The 26308-nt window shown below is 37.8% G+C and overlaps 6 protein-coding genes across 9 annotated transcripts in view; 4 read left to right on the forward strand and 2 right to left on the reverse strand.

Annotated features, from left to right (window-relative positions):
- LOC18793292 (carbonic anhydrase 2) overlaps positions 1-7050 on the forward strand; it is a 20005-nt gene extending 12955 nt beyond the window's left edge. The window contains exons 2-10 of one of the 3 annotated variants that reach the window (XM_020555049.1): positions 1696-1728; positions 4030-4091; positions 4390-4521; positions 4646-4694; positions 4779-4895; positions 5195-5248; positions 5654-5739; positions 6405-6510; positions 6617-7050. In XM_020555049.1, coding sequence (XP_020410638.1) covers positions 1696-1728; positions 4030-4091; positions 4390-4521; positions 4646-4694; positions 4779-4895; positions 5195-5248; positions 5654-5739; positions 6405-6510; positions 6617-6781 — 804 coding nt within the window. In that variant the 3' untranslated portion in view covers positions 6782-7050. Of the gene's footprint in view, positions 1-1695; positions 1729-3607; positions 3842-4029; positions 4092-4389; positions 4522-4645; positions 4695-4778; positions 4896-5194; positions 5249-5653; positions 5740-6404; positions 6511-6616 lie in introns of those variants that run through there. The other 2 variants (XM_007223632.2, XM_020555050.1) reach the window with 2 other exon arrangements.
- LOC109947015 lies at positions 8967-9855 on the forward strand. The gene is made up of 2 exons (XM_020556297.1): positions 8967-9535; positions 9837-9855. The coding sequence occupies exons 1-2, from the start codon at positions 8967-8969 to the stop codon at positions 9853-9855; spliced, it is 588 nt and encodes a 195-aa protein (XP_020411886.1).
- On the forward strand, positions 9911-11512 carry LOC109946589. Of its 2 annotated transcripts, XM_020554909.1 has the most exons (4): positions 9911-9989; positions 10083-11077; positions 11163-11247; positions 11320-11510. In XM_020554909.1, exons 1-4 carry the CDS (start codon positions 9951-9953, stop codon positions 11437-11439), a joined length of 1239 nt encoding a protein of 412 aa, XP_020410498.1. In that variant the 5' UTR covers positions 9911-9950; the 3' UTR covers positions 11440-11510. The 2 variants fall into 2 exon arrangements, with proteins under 2 accessions (XP_020410498.1, XP_020410497.1); XM_020554908.1 differs by having other exon boundaries at positions 11163-11512.
- LOC109947018 lies at positions 14455-14994 on the forward strand. Its single transcript, XM_020556304.1, has one exon. The coding sequence runs from the start codon at positions 14455-14457 to the stop codon at positions 14992-14994; it is 540 nt and encodes a 179-aa protein (XP_020411893.1).
- Positions 20890-22074, reverse strand: LOC109947023 (protein FAR1-RELATED SEQUENCE 5-like). Its single transcript, XM_020556322.1, has 2 exons — positions 21765-22074; positions 20890-21518 (listed from the first exon to the last, which is right to left on the reverse strand). The coding sequence occupies exons 1-2, from the start codon at positions 22072-22074 to the stop codon at positions 20890-20892; spliced, it is 939 nt and encodes a 312-aa protein (XP_020411911.1).
- Positions 24699-25962, reverse strand: LOC18790114 (transcription factor WER). The gene is made up of 3 exons (XM_020559095.1): positions 25678-25962; positions 25469-25598; positions 24699-25133 (listed from the first exon to the last, which is right to left on the reverse strand). Exons 1-3 carry the CDS (start codon positions 25793-25795, stop codon positions 24719-24721), a joined length of 663 nt encoding a protein of 220 aa, XP_020414684.1. The 5' UTR covers positions 25796-25962; the 3' UTR covers positions 24699-24718.

Genomic DNA, 26308 nt, shown 5'->3' on the forward strand with positions numbered 1-26308 from the left:
TTTACCGACGTGGATTTCTGTAATATACGTCGATCATACCGACGTTGATTTTACAATTTAAACGGCGGTTTGTTTGTAAGGACCGCCGTTGGTTTTAAAAATTTATTCTATAAATTTGTCGCTTTCATTCATTTTCGGTTTACATTTAAGGTTCCAAGTTCTTCCTCTCTCAGTCTCTCATGTCTCAAAGATAATAATTTGGATGTTTTCTCAAAGAGAAATTGAGCTTACTCGCATCAAATATATGTCCACAAGAAGAAGCTTGTCAACTAGCCTTCTCACTTCCTTGATCAAGCCTGATAGGACACTTAGTGCTTCTGAATACTCCTTGCTTTCCATCAAAAGAGATGCAAGCCTGGCCTCCACTCGCTGTCGAAGGAAAGTTCGCTTCTCAGGGAAATCTGAAGATCAGATGTGCCTGATCCTCTGCTTGATTTTCTTGCCTAAGAAGATCCGTCGGATTTATTGTGATAGCCTCTTCCTTTATCCGTAGAGCTTCAGAAGAAGAAGATGGGTTTCAAGAATGCGATAAAGAATAGAAATGGCTTCAGATGGCCTCTAAAGCATGAGCAATTGAATCAGTAGTTTCTGGGAGATATGATGAAGACATTGTCAATGCTTTGAACTACACAAGTCCTGCAGAAAGATATGTTAAAGAAACTGAAACAACGGCGGTTTTCTGTTCTACCGTCGTCTTTTCTCGTCGTCTATATTAAGTTAAGATGGCGGTAGATTTATAATTACCGACGTAGATTATTTTGTTAAACGTCGTTAAGTGTACTACAACCGACGTGGATTTTAATTTTAAATTATAAATAGAGTTTTTTTTCCCGTATTCTTTCAGTTTTAGTTTTCAATTCCAAAGCGTGATAAATAGATTTTTCTTTCCCGAGGAAATTTAAAATGAGGGAAATTAATGTTCTAGAATTTGTAAACTAACACGACGCAATATTTGCAAATCTGTGTCATCTGTTAAGATTATGATGTGGAACAGAGTTCCATCTGGTAAGATTTCGTAACCCTTGGGATCTCAGACAAAACTGATTATGTCGGCGGTGTTCTATATAAACCGTCGTGGTTATTTCAATTCTTGTCATTAAGTAGATCTACCGACGTAGGATAAGAAAATCAAAGAAAAAAATTGTTAACAAAAATTCTTATTAAGACGACCGTTAAAATTAAAGGTACGACGTATAAAATGAATAAATACGACGATAAATTTTATTGTACGATTTAAAGATAACGTAGTAGAACTATACGAGAATGACGTCGATATATTTATATTTTCCGTCGTTGTAAATTAATTTAATACGGCGATATTTTGTATTTTAAAGCCGTGGATTTGTTTGTAATTATACGGCGTCTTATACGAAAACCTCGTCGTGTTATTTTATGAGTAAAAACGGCAGTTTTTATTGAAATCGTCGTCTTTACTTTCTACGTCGGTCGATTCATAACTTCTGCCGTTCTTTGTTGGCATTGATTTTACACTGAGGAAATCTGTTTCAAATAGACGTCGGTTGTTTAATTATGTACGTCGTTGTTTTTGAACAGCCATTTGAAACTCCATTTTTTAGTTGTCTAAGGTTGTATTACACGACGGTGTTTTTAGAACCGTCGTCTTTTTATAAACCACGACGGTTTTCACTTAGACCGTCGTTGTTTTCTGGTCGTCTTTTTCACTTTTTGTAGTAGTGCTTGTTCTGTTGTACAACAGCAAAGGTCACGGTAAGATCTCCTCCAACTTTAAAGCTTTATTATTTTATTGCTTGAAGAAGATCATATTAATATTAAAGCTCAACTCAATATAACAACCAATTAACATTTTGCAGAGGTAGCTAATTATATATTGACTTGGAACAATTTAGTAATCATAATTAAAACTGGTGCTGTTGCCTTTCAACTCTTTCACGAGCCAACCAAAACTTTTTGTTACTCAACGTCACTTAAGGCTCGTGTATAAAATGGTTCGGTCACATAATATAACACGAAATAGAGTCAGATAAATATAAAATGTTTGTTTCTTAATTTATGGCAAGAACAATGCAAACTTTGTATATTTTAATTCTCATCTCGGGGACATGCCGCAACCATAGAAATGTTGTCAACTATAATTGAATATATGGACCAATTAAAGTTTTTGCAGTACGATTGGCAATTGCTAGCTAGCACGACTTAGGGTGAAGAAGATGGATTGGATCCTGCAAATACCAAGTACCAAGATGGATCTCTAAATTAAGATCCAAGCTTTACCTTTCACTTGTGTCTTGGTCTGCTTAATTATTAGTTATTTAATTAATTATTTGCAAATCCCCATATAATTTCATAAACCTAGCTTGAATCTATATTAATTTTGGGTTCCTCTGCTTCTGCCCCGGTTATATCCAACACCGGTGTTGACAAGGAACCCACTACCATACCATCCAATCAAACTTGTTTTTTGTTATTAGAGCTGATGCTGCCATAAAATAGTATAGAGGATAGCAAAACTATCCAAAACTCAAATGTGAGAGGTCATTCAATGAAACCTTATAAATTGTCTTTTGGTTTGTTTCAAACATTATTATTATTATTTTAATTAGTTCATTTCAACTTTACTTGTTAATTAATTAATTAATTAATTTGGGTTCATTGAGGCTCTACTGAACTTTTTTTTTTAAGTTTCGAAAGCAACGAATAGAATTTCCATTTGTCCCATAGACTTCATTGTGAACAAGTCGGTCCATTTGATTTCAATTTTGACTAGAATTATACAAAAACAACTTGCAAAATGCCTTTTTGCTTTCAAGAAGAATGCATCATGAGACCACTTTTTAGAGGTCGAAAATATATTCTTTCGGAAGTTGATGAAGAAGAAGATAATGCTTCATGGAATTTAATCTAAAAATAGACAAAATAAAAATATAAAAAATTAACTTCCGTTACGCGTGCTGACAATTTCATTTCTAAGTACAGTTCACAGGTAGACGTCACCGTTTTATTAAAAATAGAAGTGCTTCAATCACTCACCCTTATCTTATTTCTTTCTTTTTTAAGTCACGCTATCCTACCACCCACCACCCACCACGTGGCGCCTACCCACTCGTAGCCTTTGGTTGACTTCCTCATGCCCATACACCCGCGTTCCGCTACCTACATGGGTGCCGTTGTTTAACCTTTTTAACACGCTGTTTTTCTTAAGTCACCCTTTTACCGCGCTATTAGTTACGTATCCTCCAGACCACTTGACCCACCCTACCTATTCTACACCCAAACGCACGGCGTCATTACCTACCTAAGACACGGAATTAATATTGAGGAATGTTAGTAGACGTGAATTAGGTTAGTTGGTCACGACAGTAAGTTCGTCTCTTTGTATTTAAATTTGAGCTTCCCTCTTGTGTTTCCCTTTTTGTTTTTCTTATTTAGTTTGTGCTACATATATTTCAACCACACATAAATATGTATAAGATAGCATTCCTCTTTAATATTTCATAGGTTATTTATCAATTAGGAAATTACCATGTAGAAAAACAAAAACACATGACTAGTTTCATGTTCATTTCCTAAAATCCTAACGCCGTGCGTAACGTTAATTAATCCAAAAAATAATGGAGGTTTCCATATAAGTCAAATGTTTTGGATATAACTATAACAAAAGGCAAAGGTGCAATATTATAAATACCAAAAGCACAGTTTACGTGAGTTGTGCTCAACTGGTGGTCACTGTCCCCTCCTCTTCCTCCTCCCTCCTCCCTCCCTCCTCAAATCCTCATCACCTGCAAAATTCGATTCTCTCCAATTCCCAAACCCCAGCTTCACAGGTCCGTACACCCTTTTTCTCGATCTCTCTCTTATTTCTGTACGTTGATCTCAACCGATCCTGATCAGATATATAGATTACTAATTTGCGCATGCAAATTCTGAAAATAATTCGTCTGTGATTCACATGTTTGATTCTGCAGAATTGTGAAATTGATTTATAATAAAGAATTCTTCTTCTTCTTTTTTTGTATTGAATTTGGATTGGTTGATTTTTGGGAATTGCAGAAGGAAGACATGGCTAAGGACTCGTACGAGGATGCCATTGCCGGACTTTCGAAGCTCCTGAGGTACTTTTAACGACTTTCAAATTACAATTTCGGTATTCTTCTCTCCGTTCTTTCCTCGTCCTGACAAAACTAAACCACCGTCTGTCGTTACGTCCTTTGCTGTGATTAGCCACAAATAGCTGTCCTTCTCTGTCATTTTACCATTTCCTTTTCCATCGCGACGCGTTAATCCTATCAGGCAGTTGTCGTTGCTGCCACGTGGGCGGCCTTCCGTAATGGCATTGGATCAGCCGTCTGTCATCTCGGTGGGCCCCTTTTGACCTGGCTTTAATTAACAACTTCGGTTTGATAACTGCAGTGAGAATGCCGACCTCGAAGGCGTCGCCGCAGCAAAGATCAAGCAGATAACGGCCGAGTTGGAGTCGGGCGGGCTGGACCCGGTCGAGAAGATCAGAACCGGTTTCCTCCATTTCAAGAAGGAGAAATTTGAGTAAGTTCCAAAATTATCCAAAAAAAATTTATAATTATTCTGTTCTTCGAATATGCTGTTCGCTTAATTCCCCACTTTTTCCCTGATCCAAATCGATTTACCCAAACTACCCTTCTGGTTCTAGGAAAGATGCTGATTTATACGACAAGCTTGCGACAGGGCAAAGCCCCAAGGTCAGTGATGAACAAATAATATTAGATTAGTTAAGTATCGTTAAGGTGATTAATTAACCTGTAATGTGATTGTTGTCTTTGCAGTTCATGGTTTTTGCATGCTCAGACTCCCGAGTTTGCCCCTCGCACATCCTCAATTTTCAACCGGGGGAGGCCTTTGTGGTCAGAAACATCGCTAACATGGTCCCTCCATTTGACCCGGTTCGCCTAACAAAACCCGATTAAATTAATCTCCACTTGCATTGGATGATTGTTTCTTCTTTGGTGGTTGGAAAAACATCAACATTCATAATTCATTACATGTTTCCAAACCCTCCAAGAAAATTGCGCGCATTTCATAATGATGGAATCTGCTTTAAGATTATATATATATAAATGAAAAAATGGATCCATCTTTTTTTAAATTTATAAATAAATATATTTAACGAACATTGAATAATAAATTATAAGTTTGGTTGTCTGTCATTGTATATGTGTACGTTGACTATTGGTTGCTGCAGAAAAAATACGCGGGAGTGGGGGCAGCCATTGAATATGCGGTATTGCATCTGAAGGTGAATATAATAGGAAGAGCCACTCTTTTTTTATCTTTTCCATATTCAACTCTACTTTTTTGTTGTACTGCTCTGACTGGAACCACTATATTCAACTTTTTTTCTCTGGTTTTTTTCTTCTTCAAATTCAATAATGGTCGCCTAGTCATTGGTTTTGTTCCTTTCCTTACAACAAATAATCATGTTTCCTTGGGGCTCTCACCCTCCGAAATAAAAGGGGCAGAAAGAAAAAGTCTAAAGTTGCAGATATAGAAAGGAGAAGAAGGAATATTAATTGTTAATTAAGTAGAAATGAAGGTTTCTCACACACACAATCACGAATCATGATGTTATAAGGATTCGAATTTGAGATCTCTGATTTATAAGATTAGGAACCATGATTAAAAAAGATAATATGAATTTCAGGTGGAGAATATTATTGTCATTGGACACAGCTGCTGTGGTGGGATCAAAGGGCTCATGTCAATCCCGGATGATGGGACCACTGCTAGGTAAGCCAGCCTTCATTTCATTTATGAAAACAAGAAGAAGAAGAAGAAGAAGAAGTAGCTTAAAGCCTTGAAACAGTTTGCGTATTTCTTAATTTGGTTCAAAAGTTGAATAATCTAAGTACATATGCTTGAATTAAGAAGAATAATGAACGTTATTTGCAGTAAAGAGTTTAAAATGTTGGCCCAATTGGTTGGTTGCTTTCTCCTTCGTCCTTCCCATGTGGTGTTATTGCTAGTTGCTATAATTAGTGTCTTATTATAATGTTGATTTGTGTCATGTCCAACTCAATGGGAAGAGAATATGAAGGACTTTATTTTGGGAGTGGTAGTACCATAATTTTTTGGAGGCATCCATAAAGTTGGATAAAGCAGAAGTTGAAGGACAAAGTTGTTATGACTCATGACAGCCTCAGATTCTCTTCGTTTTTCAATTTTGCTTTGAGATTTGGTCCAACTTTAAGCATACTTTTTAACACCGTTCCGCAATCTATCAATGTGGTACTGTCCGTGCAGTCAAAATCTCACTACTGTTGTTTTAATTCCTTCCTTAATTATCATGCATATGCTGATGCTGCTGCACATATGGCACAAATTTTACTGCACTTTCTGATCCAGTAAATTATGCATTAACAGTGTTTCCATTTGTACATCCCTTGAAATTTCAGTGACTTCATAGAGGACTGGGTGAAAATCTGTTCGCCGGCTAAGAACAAGATCAAAACAGCATACAGTGGTTTAACTTTCAAAGAGCAGTGCACCAACTTGGAGAAGGTAATTTTTCATTTTTTTCATTTGAGTAAACTAAAATCAAAACTGGAAACAGAGCTACCGAATTCGGCTAGCTTTATCCATCTTCTTGTTTGGGACCCTAATGCAGGAAGCTGTGAATGTGTCACTGGGAAACCTACTGACATATCCATTTGTGAGAGAAGGGGTGGTGAACAAGACACTAAGCCTGAACGGCGGATACTACGATTTCGTCAACGGTAGCTTCCAGCTTTGGGATCTTGACTTCAAAATTACACCCCATTTGTCTGTCTGAGCAGCAAACGTTGTCCAGAAGCCTTGGTATAATTTCCTATGTTCTGCATTTCCCTTTGGAACAAGTTTTTGCAAAATAATGGCCTTTATGGCTTTGTGTCATAATGAAATAATGTAGTTTGGTCCATTTCTCTCTCTTTTTGTCGCCGTATGTAAAAAAAAAATACTCCTTTCTAGGCTTCAAACAGTGTTAAAATTTTCTATACAGTGATTGTACTTCTAGGCAATGCCTTTATTCTGGTTTAAATTTTCATCTTACTACCTTTATGTTAAGCATTTTCTTTTTAATAATTGTGATTCTAAGAATCGCTTTTAGAAAAGAATCAACGAAAATGCTATAACGAGGAGTTGTGGGACGGGTTTAATCCCAAAGAATCAAAGCCACAAAATCAATTTGGGAAAGACAGCCCAAAACCAATACAAGCTGAAACCCTGCTTTACAACCCTCTGACTATAATGAGTGGAAAGTTATAAGGGGTAAGTTATAAGGGGTTCACTTTATAGCCATTAGATCAATCCAAGGGATAGGGAGAATTGAGATAAAGTTTCACAATTGGGTAGTTGAGGAACCCAAACCCGAATTGAATATCCAGCACGTCCAAAAAGAAGAAGAAGAGGGAAACACGTCCGAAAAAGAAGAAGAAGAGGCAAGTTCGAAGTTTGAACAGAAAGAACTCTTCTCTCTAAAACCCAGAGGTCTGAGATACCCAATGAAGGCAACGGCTAACGACAGTTGAAGGCAACGATTCGCCACTCCGTTCTCCAGACCCTGAAAAAGTATTTATTTGGAGTAGAAGGGGCAAAGGTGTGGATTCCAAATCAGTGAAGGGGCCAAGCAGTGGAAGGGGAATGAGAGAAGCTGTATTCGTTGGAAGTGGTAGGTTCCATTTGTGGAGCAAAGAAACAGAAAGACCCCACACAGACACCTTGCAATAACAAGCATTTGGTGAGTAATTTATGGAATTTGAGTTTAGGGTTAGAGTAATGGTTTTCCCCAATTTGTACCATAAATTTTGTTGGATTTGGCATCTCTTCGTTGTGCTTCAGTTGCATGTTAATTTTTGCTTAGGTATATGTTAAAAAAAAGAATGAAAATCAAGTCAATAACAAGTGAATAACATCTCAATAATGATATGAATAAGATAATGGTGTTGAATTGGAGGAGGCCCTCAAAACCTTCCACATTTGAAGCAGTGCATAGTGCAGATTAAGAAGAGGCGTTAGAATATATATATATATATATATTATGAAGTAAATATGATTTCCTTTGTTAATAAATTTGCCTGAGAAACATTTGAACAGATAATAATAAACTCATGAATAGAACTGCAAAGCATTTGATGAGTAATGTAAGGAATTTGAGTTTAGGGTTAGAGTAATGGTTTTCCCCAATTTGTACCATCAATGTTGTTGGATTTGGCATCTCTTATTTGTGCTTCAATTGCATGTTAATTGTTGCTTGGGTATATGTTAAAAAACGAATGAAAATAAAGTCAATCACATGTCAATAACATGTCAATAACATGTTAGTAATGATATGAATAAGATAATGGTGTTAAATTGGAGGAGGCGCTCAAAACCTTCCACATTTGAAGCAGTGCAGAGTGAAGAGTACCTCTCTGGCACTAGAATTTATATATTTTGTGAAATAAATATTATTTCATTTGTTACTAAATTTGCCTATGAGAAATGAGAACAGATAATAATAAACTCATGAATAAAAGTGCAAAGCATTTGAAATGAAGGTTGATCTATGACGATTGTGGGTGACTGAAGAAAAAGCTAGAAAGAAATAAGGATGTGGCAATTGCTTAGCAAGCAGATAGCAGAGTACATGCTTTGCTTTGCTTCCTTCCACTATATTTCTTATTTATTTATTTTGGGTTGTGTATGAGATGACAATAATTGTCATGTGTGTGAAGTGCAGAACTTGCCTACATTGCACTCACACGAGTATGGATCCATAAATAAAACACGTGAAATTGTTTGTAATTCACATAATCATTGCATTAACAGGTATTTGCACAAAAATTGTCATATTGCTTTGATGATGTTAAAGCATGTGATCAGTAATCCCTATGCTCATGTACTTTGTAAAAGTTGTAATGTGCCTCGTTGACTAGTTGTGATTGTGCAAATACGTGGTAGTATATGTGTTCACGTTATTTCACGTTGTATTTGAGGAAATGGGATCCAACGTGGAGCTGGTATGGCCAGAGGCAGAGGTATATTCGTCACGGGTGAACAACTGCTCACATGCAAATTCATCTCTAGCTGCAATTCGAGCGAAGTTGAGTGCGGAACAATTAGAACAATTCAAGACATCATGCTTTGGCCATCTTCTGAATATAGATAAGATTCAGTTTAGCGGGCAGATTGTGCATGGGGTTGTGTTGCGTAGAGTAGCGGGGCAGGGTGTGAAAGACTTGGATGGACTGAGTTTCTTATTAGGGTGTGACGTTGCTCAGTTCACTCGTCAGGATTTCTGTTTGATCACAGGGCTTCGTTTTGGGGAAGTGCCTGAAGTTTCCAGTGGAGAGAGTGATGAAATCAGACTTCAGAAAAGATATTTTATAGACGAAGGAATTACATGCAATGCTTTAGAAGAAGCATTTCTGAGGTGCACAGAGGAAGATGACATCTACAAGCTAGCTCTTGTTTACTTTGCTGAGTTAGTGGTTTTGGGAAGGGACAAACATTTGAACATCAATCTAAATTACCTGACCCTTGTAGAGGACTTGGATGCGTTCAACAGGTATCCGTGGGGTTCGGTGTCCTTTGACAAAACCCAAGACAGTCTATTTTCTGCACCAACAAAGTATGTGAAAAGCTTGGAAAATGAAGAGGGAAGAGGGAAGGGGAAAAGTAAGGTAACGGGAACAAGCCAGAGAAATGAGAAGGGCAAGAAGGATAAGCATGGTGAAGCGCAAAGGAGTGGCTGGAGTTTTAAAGGTTTCACGTATGCTTTCCAGGTACATGGTAATAATGTTCATGTCAGTTATGTTTTGTTTTTCTTTAAAACATAAATAATGACTTTTGTCCTGTGAATTGTGTAGATTTGGGTATATGAATTAATTTCTAGAATGGCGGACCTGAATTACTGCAAGGTTGTTGATCCGACCGTTGTCCCGCGTATTTTGCGATGGAGAACTACTACGTCTGTTCCAGAGATGAGAAAGTTGAACAATTATTTTTTCCAGAGCAAAGAGGTTTGGTTTGCAGCCCTTGGAACTATTGATAAGATTGAATGAAATTATGAAGTAGAATGATTTAATATGACTCTTGTCTGTATTCTGAAACAGTCAGTTCAGTTGCGGGCGCTATGTCCGAGTGAAGAGGAAATGAGACAGCCATATTGGAGTTGGCCACAGGATCGCCCTGCTGTTGTCTCGACAGAGTCAATTCCTTCTTCATGTGGTGATCTTGATGAGTTGAACAAGGTGGTAAGCTTGTTGAGGTCCGAGTTGTTTCAAGTAAAGCGGGAAAAAGACGTCCTTCACTTAAAGGTCATACGGATGGAAAAACTGTTGGACCAATGTTTAGGTCCTCAGTTTGAGCAGGAAGTAAGGAGGGACCTAGCTTTACTGAAACAGAGGACGAATCGTTGTGTCGTCTCACATCTATTTAAGGGATATGGGGAAATGGATGACATTCAATGGGATGAAGGGCCAAGTAACAGAAATGAGGGAGAGGAAAAGGAAGAGGAGGGGATTGAAGGGGGTGAAGGGCCAAGTAATAGAAATGAGGGAGAGGAAAAGGAAGAGGAGGGGATTGAAGGGGGTGAAGTGCAAGGAAAACCAAGTGAGGTAGACGAAGGGCAAAGGAAAAGAAGTGAAGGAGAGCAAGTGCAAGTAAAAAGTAGCAAAGGAGAGGAAGCCCAAAGACAGAGCAGTGAGGGAGAGGAAGTGAAAAGAAAAAGCAGTAAGGGAGAGAAACTACAAAGGAAAAAAAGAGAGGGCAAGGAAGTTATGTTGCTTGGGGGTGACATTGGCGAGAGCACGGAGGGGACACTGCTTGAGTTTACTGTCGGGGACATTGATTTGGATGAACCTACAGCTGTGCTATCTCAGTTGAACGTGTGGTTGAATGATAAGGGTAAAGCTGGGGCACAAGGGGTCCAATTACGGAAAAGGAAGAGGATCATTCCTATGTGGAAGATCATTGAAGGCAGTGAATTGGTTCCAAAAATTGGGGCACAGACAACTGGACTGAAGATGTTAGACCTAATGAAGGCGATTCCGCATGATGATCTGGTAAATTTGCTGAAACTTTGTTGGGAATGGCGCCAGGACCCAAAGTAAGTCCCTTGCAATTATAAGATACCTGCATGACTGTATATAATTTTTTATATACAGTGTTCTGAAACTGTTTTATATTCATAGTTTGGTGATGCAATTTGGCAACGTGGAAGCTGAGATTGAATTCTTCGCTTCCCTCGTGAAAGCTGATGGTTGGCTGAAAGGAGATGTAAGTGTAATTGATTATGCATTTGTTTTAATGTACATAGATTATGAGATTGACAAGAAAAATATGTTGCAGCACATTAATTTGGGGTTGTATCTCATCCGGAAGCGACAACAACAGTTGGAGACAGATTCGGTAGAAATAGCGGACTGGACAACGACCGATGTTTTTTTTATGGTATGTCATCGGCCTTGACCAAGTGCCGTTAATAATTACACATTTTCCATACACACACTAGTGGAGGTGTTTAACCATTTATTGTTTTGTATTTCACAGAATCACATTCGTACTTGCTTTGACGATAATAAAAGAAAAAAACAGCAGCTTGGGTGGAAAATCAGAAAAAGTTTACTAAACGTTGTAAATGGGAAGGTTCCTCCGTGTGGGTTGGATTGGCAGAACGTCTATAAGGTGTATACCCCATTTATGTTGACGAAGTACAAGCATTGGGTGGCTGTAATGATTGATCTGGTATTGTGTGAAAGACAAGTGTACGATTCAAAGGTTTCACTAATTCCAGATGACATCGTAAAGGAAGAACTCGCCCCGCTATCAATTACGCTTCCAAATCTTCTCAACACCATCGACTTTTATGAAGAAGGTGTTTATGCAAACAATTGCAGCCGAGATTGGTAGTGTCCGTGGCCAATAGAGCGTGTGGATGTTCCACAACAATCTAATGAGTAAGCACAACTTGCAATTTAATTTTATTACTTTCAATTGTCAATTACGTTACAATGTCATTAGTTGAATTGATCGAGTTCTTGTTTTGCTTCAGAGGCGATTGTGGCATGTTTGTGTTAAAGTACATTGAGCTTTTCAGCGCTGAGCTTCCGTTAGCTACTTGCACCTCGCAGAACATGCCTTTTTTTCGGTTGAAATTGGCTGCGGAGATAACAAGGGGAGATGCTTACTTTCCATGATATTGGTTGAAGATGACAAATGGTACATGAGAAGGTTTTGGGAATGTCCATTCTCAAACTAATGTAAATACACAATAGAGACGTACGGGTCCTTATCGAATTCTACCGCTAACTCCTTCATGACATTTACATGTTTGATAACCAAACTGCATTGAATTGGAATTTTAAGACTGCATATGTGAATTGGGATTTGAAGATGGCTTTTTAAGTGTATTACATCATTGCGCTGCAATATGTCATTGTTGATGCAAGCCACCATTAATCGCAATGTGTTGCATCATAATAGGTGTCTAAACATGCGAAAGGTTTTCCGCAGCTCGGTAGCATACAAGTAGAAACAAAGACAATATACACAAAATGAACAACAATTCACAAACGCACCGACAAGCAATACACACACAACAGACAAACAATATACACACAATTGGCCTGCCATATACAGAGAATAGACATGCAATATACACACAGTAGACATGCAATATACACACAATAGACATGCAATATACACACAATACTCCCTTAACACACACAATAGACATGCCCTTGCCCACAATAATGATGCAATATACTTCAGTCCCCAAGTACACCAACCATAGGGAAGTCGTATTCAATAGGATATTAAACTTAACAGTTGTTCTTCCTACTAAAAGAAAGAATAAGGTCCGTTTCCCCCCTTCATTCTTACTTGAGTGATACTTGTGGCCCCAATAAACATCCAATTTTGGAGCAATGATATTCCATATACATGCAGCAAACTATCAATAAACCTTTAATAAACCTTCAATACACATTCATTATCGTTTCTATAACATGCGAAATACATGCAGTTACAAAATATTACAAAATGGGTTTAGGGTCTCATTGGTGGTGCCTGCAACATGTCTTGTGCGGGAGAACTTTCACAATCTTTTAAACCGTGCAGTTAAATGATCATTATAAGAACAAATAAAATGACAATTGATAGAACTAATAAAACTAATACCAAGTCCTTAATGGACTTCAGCATGTTCAGCACTCTAGCATCATACGTGTCATCTTGATGTTCTGCTTCAGCGGAGGTTACATCAACCCATTCGAATCCATTGCAACTGGTGGCTCCCTAATTGCAGGCATCATATATGGAATATAATTCTGTCAGAGTTAGACATAGGTTTTTTTTCACCCACATACATAGTCTTTAAATTAAAACTTACATAGGAGGTTAGACACTTCCAGAATGGCTTCCCTCGATTTTTTTCAGATTTTGAAACCCGAAGCACCATTGTAGCTCCACAATACTGACACCTCTTTGTTTGAGCGGGAGATGAAGACGAAGACATGTTGAATCTTCTCAGTTGTACCTCTTCTCACTCAGATCTTCTCACTGAAACCTCTTCGGACCCATACCTTCTCACTCATAGTTGTCATTCATACCCCTTCACTCATAACCTTAAACTTGTCACTCAGCTCTCTCTCATCTCTACCCAAATGGAGTTATATTTCTTTTTTTGGGATCATTTGGTGGGTTGGTCACGATGTCGACACCTGTACCGTCAGCATTGTGACATCTTTTAGCCCGAAAAGCAATATAAACTACTTCACTACCAAATATATTTTCTGAATAATGACGGGACACTGCTTCAATTTTATGAATTTATTTATATTTCATTAAGGCAACTAGTTGGATAAGAATCCGTCATTATTGGTTCCATTTTAATAACATTACTAGGGGTAGTTGGGTGTGGGAAAATGAAAAAGTATATGATGGGACCTTCTGTCACTAGTCAGTAATTCATCACATTTGTATCAATGAATTTGATAGTGGGATAAACCGAAAAATGGCTATGCAAATAGCCATTTAATTAACTTTTTGACTGTCTGACTCTGTATGCACCGTTATGACGTTTTCCCTTCTTTTGTCTTAAGTTTTAATTCACTTGGGTTCAGTTTCTTTCAAAATGGTCAACTTGGAAAAACCCCAACTGGAAACACCTTTTCAAAACACTATAAACAGAGGCTAAAACAAAACGTGTACCCCAAATATTATCATTTATCCCCTCTGCCACTCATCAAATCGTTCCATTCCAAAAACTTTTCAATGAATTCGAAACACTTCACTACCGTCGGAGGAAAGAGAAGGAAGCATCTCCATTTCGATATGCCCGAAGCCTTCATCCCGGAGTCCGCTTGGTTTCAAGTGATGTTATACGTGGCAACCGAATCATCGGAAGATCTCTTCCGTATGGCATCTGTGTGCTGATTGTTCCAAACTTTGGCAAACAGTCCACAAGTGTGGAACACCATTTCAATGGCAAAGTACCCAGACCATCCTATCTGGTACCGTGCCAGACCCGCGGTCCAGCATTTCTTGCAACAATGCAGGGCTTGCGATAACCCTGAGTCCATATTTAGAGAAGCATTCGAAGGTTTTTTCACGGACGGTAAGGTGGAAGCGTTGTATGGGATGCGCATTGCAGCCACGGCAGGCCATATGGAAGCGGCATATGTAGTTGGACTACTTGGTATGTCCGGAATTGGTCAGTCAAAAGAGGATGCATTACAATTCTTGTGTTCTTTGAATCAACGTAACAACATTGATATGAAAGGAACCAGGGATGCTTTGACAGGAAGAATTCGCCGAGCATTTGTTGCAAGACATATCGTAGATATGTTTGACTACGGGAAGATTAAGTTCAATCGGTGCAGCGCTTGTAACAACAATGAATGGTATTTTGTTATTCCAGGCTGGCCTAGTGAAGACAAGATCAATCCTGCGTTGTGGACTTGTTGCAATCGATGCAAATGGCACCGTGAGTGTATTTTTTGGTGCAAACTGATGCGTGAGTAAGTTGTGCGAGGGAATCACGTATTTTTGCATTAGTTTTAGTACGAATTTACGGTGTTGATGCATTGTGGACTTGCTTCTCTTCACTTCTAGGTTGGCTGGCTACGTAATACAAATGTTTTGTTTAAATGTTGTTCAAATGTTGGTATTTTGTCATAAACCGTTTTATATATAAATGTATAATATTTATTATATAGCGGAATTATTACTTACATCATAGACGGCTAGGAATGACATTTTACTGACACAGATATTTTGCTCACCGACCCCAATCTTCATATTTGGTAAACGAAAAGTCATGCATGGAGTAAATAGGTGTCTTTTCACCAGTGCTTGGGAATGACATTTTCCCACTTAGCATATCCGAAAGGATTTGGTTCCACGTTTCTTAACCTAGGGGGTTGACCAGTGAATGACGTAGACTATTTTTTTTGTGTGGAAGGAGTACAATGGATGACTTGTATATTTCCATATTATGTTTCAAAACATCCCTTGAACCTAAAAAATATAAAAATGAAAAAATTGAAGAACAGAGAAACCGATGACCACTACAAATGGCCTATTCGCATGGAAAATAAAATTGTTTTCAACAAGTTGGACTAAATATAATTAACAAATGGACAGCCTAAAAAGTAATATCATAATAATTATAATAATTGTGGATAAATAATAATAAAATACTAATGTAGCATAACCATTAAACAGGGAATGCAGTAAGAAGATGAAATCGCAATAAGTTCGTAGAAATTTTCGGATCGTTTTTCTAATTTTTGTGTATTTAGTTATGAATTTTCAAAGAAAAAAGGTAATAAAATAATAATTTAGGGTAAAATGGGAGGATGTGGCCATGTTCGGTAACGTACACTTGTGCAAGTAGTCAAAAGTGATGGGCTGAGATCGCGCCAGGTGTCATATTCTTGTTAATTTTGGATTCTTTTGTTAAAAAATGTTTGAAACTAGGTAATAAATAGTAGGAAAATCATAAAAATGGCCCAAAAATTACTCCGGCCTCGTTTTGAGGTCCTAAAACTAGGAGAACCTATAAATCATTCGTCTCGCAATGAAATAATCCAAATTTTTTTACATAACTCACTTTCCTCTTAACCCTAAGTATTGATGTTTGTTAACTTCAAGTTGAATAACCTACTTCAACAAGCATCTCCCGTTAATGTTGGGAATTAATTTTACAAATGCGTAACAATGAATCGGAGATTTCAGCAACGGAGATGGAGTGTCAATGAGTTCGTAGCAATTTTCGGAAATAATTTTGAATTTTTCTGTATTTAGTTATGAATTTTCCAAGAAAAAAGGTAATAAAATAATCATTTAGGGTCAAATGGGAGGATGTGGCCATGTTGACTGACGTACACTTGTGCAAGTAGTGAAAAGTGACGGGCTGAGATCGCGCCAGGTGTCATCTTCTTTTAAATTTTTGATTCTTTTGTTAAAAATTCTTTGAAACAAGGTAAAAAATAGTAGGAAAATCCTAAAAATGCCCCCAAAATTACTCCGGCCTACTTGTGACGTCATAAAACTAGGAGAACCTATAAATCATTTGTCTCGCAATGAAATAATCTAAATTGCAAATACATAACTCACTTTCCTCTTAACCCTAAGTATTGATGTTTGTTAACTTCAAGTTGAATAACCTACTTCAACAAGCATCTCCCGTTAATGTTGGGAATTAATTTTACAAATGCGTAACAATGAATCGGATAATTCAGCAACGGAGATGGAGTGTCAATGAGTTCGTAGCAATTTTCGGATAATTTTTTTATTTTGTGTGTAATTAGTTCTGATTTTTGTAAGGAAAAGTAATAAAATAATAATTTAGGGTAAAATGGGAGGGTGTGGCCATGTTGACTGACGTACACTTGTGCAAGTAGTCATCAGTGACGGGCTCAGATCGCGCCAGGTGTCCTCTTGCTATTATTTTGGCTTTTTTAGTGCAACAATCTGTGGACATAGGTAATAAATTCTACGAAAATCCAAAACATGCCCGGAAAATGAGAAAATGAAAATTATTTGTACATAACTCAGTTTCCTCTTAACCCAAATTCACGTTAACACGTATATTTCGGATAATATTCGAAATCTAATTTCTAATAATACAAAATTTAGTTTCACTATATACAATAATATGTTTTGTTATAATAATGTACATAAATAATAATTGCACATGCTTTGAAGCCATCATTGCAACTACGCCTAGAGCTTTCAAGACGTCAGTTCGTATTCAATAAGTTGTCCACATGCAACTGCACCTAGAGTTTTCAACACGTCAGAGGTATTCAATAAGTTGTCCACATGCAACTGCACCTAGAGTTATTAACACGTCACAGGTATTCAATAAGTTGTCCATATGACGCCGCATTGGGAATCAGTAATATATTTTCAATCATGTCCAATCACATAAATAATGCCCTACTTTTTCTCAATAACCTCACACAAGTGAAGCAATTTTAAAACCCTTAGTGAATATTTGTCCTAGTCTATATGAGTGATTATATAATCAGTTGCATAATATTTTTTTCACAGTATATGTTAACTTTGAGAGGGATTCCACAAACATAAAATATAAAGAAAGCAAGAAATAGTAGGAAATGAACCAGTACAAAAAAACAATATATAAAGTGTACATAATAATTCCATAACCTTGTCACAAACGCACTCACAAAAGCTTTTCCATAAATCTTGTCCTAACATATAATAAATAAAGGCAACATTGCATATGATGCAACCATGTCCAAATCTGATACGTGATCAAAAACAAATGGACATGGCAGCAACATATGACTGAAGTAGATGGGCTCTTTGCATCTTCTGTTTTCGTAATTAAAGACATCAAAATATTAAGGTTTAAATCTTCCATAGTAGTTAGCATCAAAATAGCTTTGAAGCAGAGTGTAACGAAAATTCCAATTCCACTTAGTTGCCTCTGCTCAAACACGAGAACCAAAATGGTTACTTCCCTTGCTGAGTATATTTGGTGACGTCGGAAACGGTAATAGATGACCAATCAAACCCGGGTACGACGAGTTTTGCATAGGATCGGAAGTAGTCGAATCCAGCTTGCATCACACGCTTCTTTGACTCCACTGCATTAGATGAGTTCTTGTATTTTTGAACAGCTACACTCCGAAGTCGTTTGTGTCTACGCTTCATGCGTTGCAACTTCGCCCTATCCAGATTGGCCTGCCTTTTGTCATCTTCAATTTGGCCTTCCACAAATTCCAAACGTGCCCTTGCCCTTTGGATTTCATCACCAAGTTGAAGATGCCTCTCCTTCCAAAAAGCAACAACTCTTTCAGACTCAAAACTTCCAACAAAATGGTCATTCTGTCTAGGAATGTGACATTGCTTGTCTGGTGACTCACTTGCGTGTCGAAGGCGGTCTTTGTTTGGAGGGGTGTTTATTATGCTCACATCAAACTTGGTTAGTAAATCCATTCTTTGGGGGGAATGAGTTTGTTTGCTTGAGAGAGTATCGGTAGATGGAGACAGATTCGGTGGAGGAGTGAGTTTTGTGTGGAAGGAGATTTTATATGAAAGGGGTGATAGTAATACCAAGAAAAGGGTTCCCGCCAAAAAATATTTGGTTGACAAAGTAGAAATTATTTGTTGGTCTGATACAATCTAAGTTTAATCCTAACTAGTTTGGTTTAGTTAACTAAGTACATGTCACTTCCATTGACTTTCTTTCAACCACTATCAGTGGTGTAAGGAGAGTGTGAGGTTGACATGCTTGAAAAGCAAAAGCTGACACCTATTTTTAAAAAATTCCCGCCAAAAAGTACATATGTTGACTACACACAAGCTTTGGTATGTTGGTCTATAAACCTATGTTCCCTTTCTCAAACGAAATTGCATATGCAATCCTCATCCTCCCAAAACAAAGAGGATTATTCAAGCATGTCAACCTCTTCAGGCGCCAACAACACAATCGAAGATGACAAATTGGAGTCGCAGGTTCAATTTCCACATTGTACTCGCCGACCCCTTCGTTTTTCAACATCATTTGGGAGTGAGGGGGACTCTGATGATCCATTAGAGGCAATACATGCAGTCAGTGGCAAGCTGGATTATAATTCCAGACTGATCAATTCATGGCACGAGAAATGTGTTGAAGACGAGGCAATTTTGGCTGATCTTAACATTAGAGTGAACAAAGCGTTCTCCCAAAAGAACAAGTACTTGAAGCTGAGTCATAAAAGGAAGCTGAAAGCTGAGTCATAAAAGGAAGCTGAAAGCTGAGGAGTTGGATACAGTAATGAATGATGAAATGAAAGGTTGTTTGATGAACCATATGCGATGCGAAGAGCACCATAGTGAACTGGAGTTGGCATTCAACGAAGGATTCGACAAATTCCGAGCATTTGCGGCAACTACTCATACAAGTTATGATTGGAACTATGTGTCCCCTGATGCTGTGAGAGAGATACTAGACGATGGGGGTGACATGAATGAGCATAAGCACGTCAAAGCTGTTCGGAAGAAGCCGACCGATACGACTAAGTGATTGCGGCTACCGCTGTTCAGTTGGTTGAGGGTGACCGTGGTATTGCACATATACTCCCTTAATGTCATTATCTAATTTAAAATAACACAAATATCAGTTTCATTTGCTTCATATATAATTATTGGGACTATGTATTGCAAGTCATCATGTGTTATAATGTCTAACATTATATTTTGCAAATATGGAAATATTATTCAATAAAAAGTCAATATCACAGCAATGCGGGAATCAGTAAATACTCCTTATCATGTCCATTTACATTAAAGAGCTGGCGTACTAATGTGTTAAAAAAAAAACTGACACGTGAGTCAAAAGTAACATAACATGTGCTATACATTGTTTAGTGAATGGTTTTTGGTTTATTTATATATAATAAAATTTCAAATATTGCTGAAGATTTATTTCGTCTATATTACTAGGGATATGAGTGGCCATAAGCATGTGACACCTGCTAAGAAGAAGCTGACCAGTACGACCGAGTGATTGTGGCTACCGTTGTTCAGTTGGTTGGGGAGATCGTGGTATTGCTAAGAGGGAGCACATAATATGTTTTGCAATCAAATGTTCTTTTGTGTGTGGAATTATGAGTATTTATGTAAGTTAGTGTACCCTTTAATATTTTTCACCTAAGTATCGAAATGCAGTTTTTGAATGTTATGTTTTTTTTTTAGCTGCAATGTTATTTTTCTTTTTTACACGCTGCTTTCTATTTGCTCTTTTCCAACCAAGTGCTTCAAGTATCCTTCAGTTACAAAAGTGTACAAAATCGTGCCCCTAATAACCATTCGGAAAAAGTGGCTACTGCTGGAAATGATTACTGGTAATGGAAACAACAGCTGGCTGCTGGAAATGCTGCATTAGCCTGAGGATTTCAAAAATGAATCTCTGTTAAAACATAATTCACCCTAAACTGCCCATTTTACAGGGTAAAAGTCATTGCTTCTTCACATAACTACAAATTTCATACTTGATCAACTTCGCCCTATGAAAATTTATAAATAGGGAGAAGACGTAAAAGTAACATGTCTCCAAATTTCATGGAAGAATAAAAGCAAGCAAATTTTCATTTCAATTACCAGTGGACATAGTAAGAGCTCATCGGTGGACATGAACAAAAACACAATAATATTCAAAAACTGAATCTATAAAACTTCACCTGATCATTAATCTTCATAACAACCACATTTCGTCTAATACAAATATAAATCATTCAATTGGTCCGTGCATCCTATCAAAATCGTCGAATAATGGGTCACTACGATGTATTGGAGTTGATTCGTCATTGTTCGACGGTGATGTCCTGCATAAACATCAAACACAAGCACATAAAAATTTTACCTATTCAAATTTTAGATTTTATTACAAATAGTGTTAGCATCTTACGGTGTGTTCAAGGCTGGGCATTGTCTTCTATCATGACCAATGCGTCCACACTCCCGACAGTGTCTAATCCCTCGCTTCATTGCCTTTTCCTTTGCTCCCGTTACTCCTTTCGACCTTCCTTTGCACCTCACTCTCTTAGGGTCTTTCATATATTGTGTTTGAGAGCTGGACCCTCCAACTTCGTTATTACTTGGTCCATCCTTCAGCAACTTCAACTTCACCTGCAAACTTTTTAGAGTCTCTGACAGTAGCTCACATCCTTCTTCACTCATTAATGCATCCTCAACCACATCTGAAGCAAGTCGAGACATTGTACACCGCTTTATTAGAAGGCCAGGATCTGCACAGTCTTTAATTTCGTTGCCATTTGCCTCTGACACCAATCCAGATTTCGCAGTTTTCTTCCACCTCTTCAAAATATATTTATCGGGCATATATTCAATCTGGTCCCTTCTGAACAATGCTAGGATGTGCTTGCAAATAATTCCAACAAATTCAAATCTTTTGCAGCTACACGATGCGTGGTCAGAATCTTTGACATATACGACTTCTGCCACTCTTGTTTCCCAATTTTTCCTTTCGCTCACGTTAAAGACAACTTTAGAAGCATCCTCTGTTTTGAACTCTAGGAAACATGCTGTACTTTGTATTAGTTCTTGCTCAAACTTTTGAAACATTGTCCTTGTGTACAAGGTAGCCATTTGTTTGTTCATTGACATCGGTAGAAGACATTGAACCACTTCAAATGCATCTACGTGATCAGCAACTAACTCTTTTTCACGTTGATGAGAAAGTGCCCTCTCAAATCGTATTATGAAATCCATCAACGAATTTCTCCTTGATATGTATTGCTTGAAAAAACCATGAGAACCTTCCGCTCTTTGGCTGCTTGACATTCCAGCGGCAAAAAATTGTCGTGCGTAGGCTGGAACCCAAGATTCCCTTAAATCAAATATTGAACTTAGCCATGGATGGTCAGTCAAACTAGCCTTTGTAACCACAATATTCCATTTTGCATCAAACTCATCCTTATTGTCAGTATCCCATATGGCTTTCTGAAATTCACGCCAATACTCCTTATAAGCGTCACGTGGTAACTTAACAGAGAACTTTGATGTGATGTGCCATATGCAAAGTCGATGAAATGTAGTCGGGAAGGCTATTGAAATCGCTATGGCCATTGCCGCATCTTGATCTGTAATGATCGTTTTAGGTTCCCCACCTGGCATGGCTTTCTTAAACTCCTCAAACATCCAAACAAACGACTCAGTCGTTTCCTTGCTCAAAAATGCGCATGCTAAGACAATTGTCTGACCATGGTTATTAACTCCCAACATTGGTGCAAATGTCAAGTCGTATCGATTCGTGTTGAATGTGGTATCGAATACAACAACATCTCCATAAAACCCATATGCCCGTCTAGAAGTTGCATCTGCCCAAAAACATCGACTAAACCTGTCATGCCCATCTCCCTCAATCTTGAAATAAAAAGCCTCATTTTTTTTCTGTTCAGCCATAAAATACTCGGTCACTAGTTCAACATCGTGGTTCCTCAGCGTCTCATTCACACTACATTCAAGATTGTAGATATCTTTTTTGATAAAACCGATTTTATCCATTCCTCCGGATTGCACCTCGAAAATACTTACCTTCTGATGAATGGAAATATTAACTGAACCCAACTGTTTTGTGAGTACTTTTGTAGAATCTGAAATATGACGGTGTGATCTCAATAAATGCATTCTTTCTGAGGGTGTCATCTTATGATTGTGTCCCTCTGCAAAAAGAGATATGGTATACTTCTTGCTCCCATTTGTCTTCACAACCACAATCTTAGCTTTGCAATTGCATCTACTTATTCCTCGTTGTCTTTTTCTCTCCCGAGTTTCATCCTTCCTGTATGCACCTTGTTTGCAACATACAAATTCTTTCCTCAAAATCTCTTTCTTATTTTTCCCCCAAAAGCTAGAATGAAGTTGAATACCAAAGCCAGCAAAGAATGCATATCTATTATAGAAATTGTAAACGAGGTCAAGCGAGTCAAACTTCATCCCAACTGCTGGTGTTTCCTCATTTCTTACTTCAGGAATATAAACCCTCTCATTATCCCCCGTGCATTCATCACTCTCTGAGCCCCCAGACATTTGATCTACGTATATTATTGATCCACTTCTATATTACTGCATAGCAATTATTCATTCATTAATCAGTCATTACTGCATCACAACATATCAATGCATTCCACTTACACAAAACATTGCCCAAATTGACACAAAATACGCATAGCCTAACTTCCGATTACACAAAACGCAAGCAAAATTTCATAAAAGTTACGTCATCTCTTGTGAAATAATCTGGTAAAAATAACATTAGAACCAACATGTTCAACTAAGAACACAAATGCAATTCAAACCACCAATTACAGAACTTCACCCAATATCCTCTCCAACTGCTTACTCCTAATGTCATTAAGCCTAAGTTTAGGTTATTTTACCTACATTTTATAATTTTCCACCCCGACCAACAACAATGAACTAAGTATATTGAATATTCATAAGGAAATGACACATTATTGATTCCAAAAATGAGGCATTATTGATGCCACAAATGACGAATTTCCCACCCTCACAAAAAATAAACCTAACCCAATAAAATCATTCCAGCAAGTGAACTTACCTCTCAAAATCAATCGGGAGCTCTGCAGTCAGTCAGCTTGAAAGAATGTGGTGGACATTAGAGAAGACTCTTTGGTATTTGAGACTCCATATCTACCAAAATCGGGGAACAACTGCTGCTGCGGCTTCTAGCTACAAAAAGAGATATGCTACTTTGCTTTCATCTGGAATCTTGTCAGCTGAATGAAAAAGAGAAGGGGTTTTCACTTGAGCCATAGAATCAAAACAGGGCAACAGCTAGGTAAGAGCCATTCTTCGTAATACCCAGGATACCATAGATCGCAGGCCTCCCAACGAGCTAATGACAATCGAGTGACTATAAGGTTCGGGACATTTGGATCCTTCTAATTGTGGGTTTGCTTTACATTCAAAAAGAGAGGATTGTGTTCTTCAGTTTTTCACAGAGAGGGAAAGAGGGGAACAACTGAAGTTGGGTTTCTAACGGGTTAGATTTCAACCCGATTCTACATGCACCCTCTTTTAAAAAAGTCACCGTTGGATGAAATCCAACGGCTCTTACATACCCCTCAAAAACACCCCTTATAACTTTCCACTCACTATAGAAGCTCTCGCTTTACAATTCAATGTTGGGTTTTGTTTTGCGTATTGTTGTGGCGGCCAGAGGCCCAAAAAACTAGTAGATGCGGGTCAAGCTACAAGTCGTCCAAAGGTGACAATGTCGTTTTCAAACTTAACACGGCACATGAAAATTTTCAACTCGGCCAAGGAAGGCACATTAAATGTTGGAAGCAAACATGACATGTGGGTGTGTGGTGTGGACCACCTAGAAGGAAGGAGCTGGCAAATCCAGTCCAAGCAGGACCTTTACGTTTGGGTCAGTGGCTCACTGTTCCAACAACCAAAATCGACACCAAATAACATATAAATCCTATATTCTATTCTTGTAGTAGTACCAGATTTTGAGGACAGGGAGTGAGTTTCCAAGACTAAAGCGCAACTAGTGTTTTTCTATGTTATAAAGAATGGGTCCGCTATTAAGATTTTTTGTGATAAAATTTTATATTTATTAGGCTGTATGTGTGATTAAGATTAGAATAATATCAGTGTTGTTATTACTCGGCCGCAGACATGTCTCTAGAATAATTTATGAGTTAATAAACAATTATTAGTGACCATAAACGAAAATTTATTAACTCAACTCAAAATTTTGGTACAAAAGTTCAAGAGGGTGCCCTTGTAGAAATTCCAACATGCCCCAGCTAATCAAATTATGACCATCAGAATAAGAAAGCGACTCTGCGCAATGCTCGGTCATCCATTGTATTTCTTCATTTGAATTTGAATCCTCAGCTGCAACAATATCATCCAACAATGGGTTTTGGTCATTTTGCAGAGCTTCCATGTCTTTGACAGTGCTGCCGGTGCCGCAGCTGCAAGACTGCTTAGTATTTGAGTCCGGGGCTTTTGGAGTTTCAGAGGAGGAGGAAGCAAGAGGTTTTGGAGTTTGCTTTTTGAAGCCAAGCTTCTTGCACAAACGAGTGTTCCAGTAGTTCTTGACTTGGTTGTCAGTTCTTCCTGGTACACGCCCCGCAATCAGAGACCACCTGTACATGTTCATACAAAGTTAATTAAGCTTTGATCAGTGATTAATAATCCGATTTAATTATCAGCAGCATCCATATACATTAACAAACACGTTGATTATTTTTATATACATAAATATAATGTGATTCCATTTCCAAGTACCAATAGAAATAGCGAGACATGGGGATCAAAGTCACCCTGCACACATTACTATCACGGATCTACCCAATTTTTTAAATCAAGTCTTAATTAACAACACTCCAAAACATCCAAATGAGCATCTCAAAGAAATTAATCCTCCCCCCACAAGAAAAAATATATGAAAAGTGAAAGGTGGAGATAAATTTCAGAAAACCTGTTGCCAAGGAGATTATGAAGTCTGATGATGAGGTCCTCTTCTTCCTCAGAAAAATCTCCGCGTTTCACATTTGGGCTCAGATAGTTGAGCCACCTCAATCTGCAGCTCTTTCCATTCCTCTTTAAACCTACATATATATATATATATATATCATATAATGAAGATGAAACGAATCAGACAAGTGCATACTGTAGATAAGGTCTTACCGGTGAGCTTAGGAATGCGATTCCAGCGGCCACTTCCATGTACGGTTACGTAGTCTAGCAGAACCCTATCCTCCTCCTTTGTCCACAGCCCTTTCTTGTACTCATTTTCTGCTTCCATTGTTGCCTCCCCCTCTACACACAAAGAGAGAACGACGGCGGCTTATAGCTAAGAGGGGAAAACCTTGTGTGTATATATATATATATATATATTTGTCAATATAATATATGCAGTAGCTCAGCTGTATATATGGGTGTGAAAAGTTCAAGAGCAGGTCTTTCTTTGCCGTGCTTGGACTTGGATTGTATTCTTTAATTAATTTTATTTGTCGGCAATATAACCGGAGAGACCATTCATTTTCATGGATTTTTTATTATTTAATTCATTAATATATAGCATATTTGCAGTGACTCAGTGAGTGACCCATGCATGTTATGTTACATCCAAGGGACCAATAAAGACACAGTTAGAAGCTTTATGTACAAACACCAAGGTGCTTCTTCTTCTTCTTCTTCTTTCAAGTTTCTAACTCCACCCACACCACATCATGTTCTTGTTGACCTGTTAATGATATTGAAATCAAGTGTTTACTTGGATTTTCTAAACCAATAAAAAGTAATGTAACCGTAAATT

The sequence above is a fragment of the Prunus persica genome, chromosome G1 (assembly GCF_000346465.2).
Source record: "Prunus persica cultivar Lovell chromosome G1, Prunus_persica_NCBIv2, whole genome shotgun sequence".
NCBI lineage: Eukaryota > Viridiplantae > Streptophyta > Magnoliopsida > Rosales > Rosaceae > Prunus > Prunus persica.

What these genes read in the sequence shown, in the direction of transcription:
- LOC109947015 (XM_020556297.1), top strand. Translation starts at nt 8,967, where the DNA reads ATGGGATCCAACGTGGAGCTGGTATGGCCAGAGGCAGAGGTATATTCG.
- LOC109946589 (XM_020554908.1), top strand. Translation starts at nt 9,951, where the DNA reads ATGAGAAAGTTGAACAATTATTTTTTCCAGAGCAAAGAG. An exon ending in ATTTTTTCCAGAGCAAAGAG is followed by an intron (nt 9,990 to 10,082) that starts GTTTGGTTTGCA and finishes ATTCTGAAACAG; the next exon opens with TCAGTTCAGTTGCGGGCGCT. An exon ending in GAATGGCGCCAGGACCCAAA is followed by an intron (nt 11,078 to 11,162) that starts GTAAGTCCCTTG and finishes TTATATTCATAG; the next exon opens with TTTGGTGATGCAATTTGGCA.
- LOC109947018 (XM_020556304.1), top strand. Translation starts at nt 14,455, where the DNA reads ATGGCAAAGTACCCAGACCATCCTATCTGGTACCGTGCCAGACCCGCG.
- LOC109947023 (XM_020556322.1), bottom strand. Translation starts at nt 22,074, where the DNA reads ATGGCCATAGCGATTTCAATAGCCTTCCCGACTACATTTCATCGACTT. An exon ending in AAGCAGCCAAAGAGCGGAAG is followed by an intron (nt 21,519 to 21,764) that starts GTTCTCATGGTT and finishes CATGTTTCCTAG; the next exon opens with AGTTCAAAACAGAGGATGCT.
- LOC18790114 (XM_020559095.1), bottom strand. Translation starts at nt 25,795, where the DNA reads ATGGAAGCAGAAAATGAGTACAAGAAAGGGCTGTGGACAAAGGAGGAG. An exon ending in TCGCATTCCTAAGCTCACCG is followed by an intron (nt 25,599 to 25,677) that starts GTAAGACCTTAT and finishes ATATATATGTAG; the next exon opens with GTTTAAAGAGGAATGGAAAG. An exon ending in CATAATCTCCTTGGCAACAG is followed by an intron (nt 25,134 to 25,468) that starts GTTTTCTGAAAT and finishes GAACATGTACAG; the next exon opens with GTGGTCTCTGATTGCGGGGC.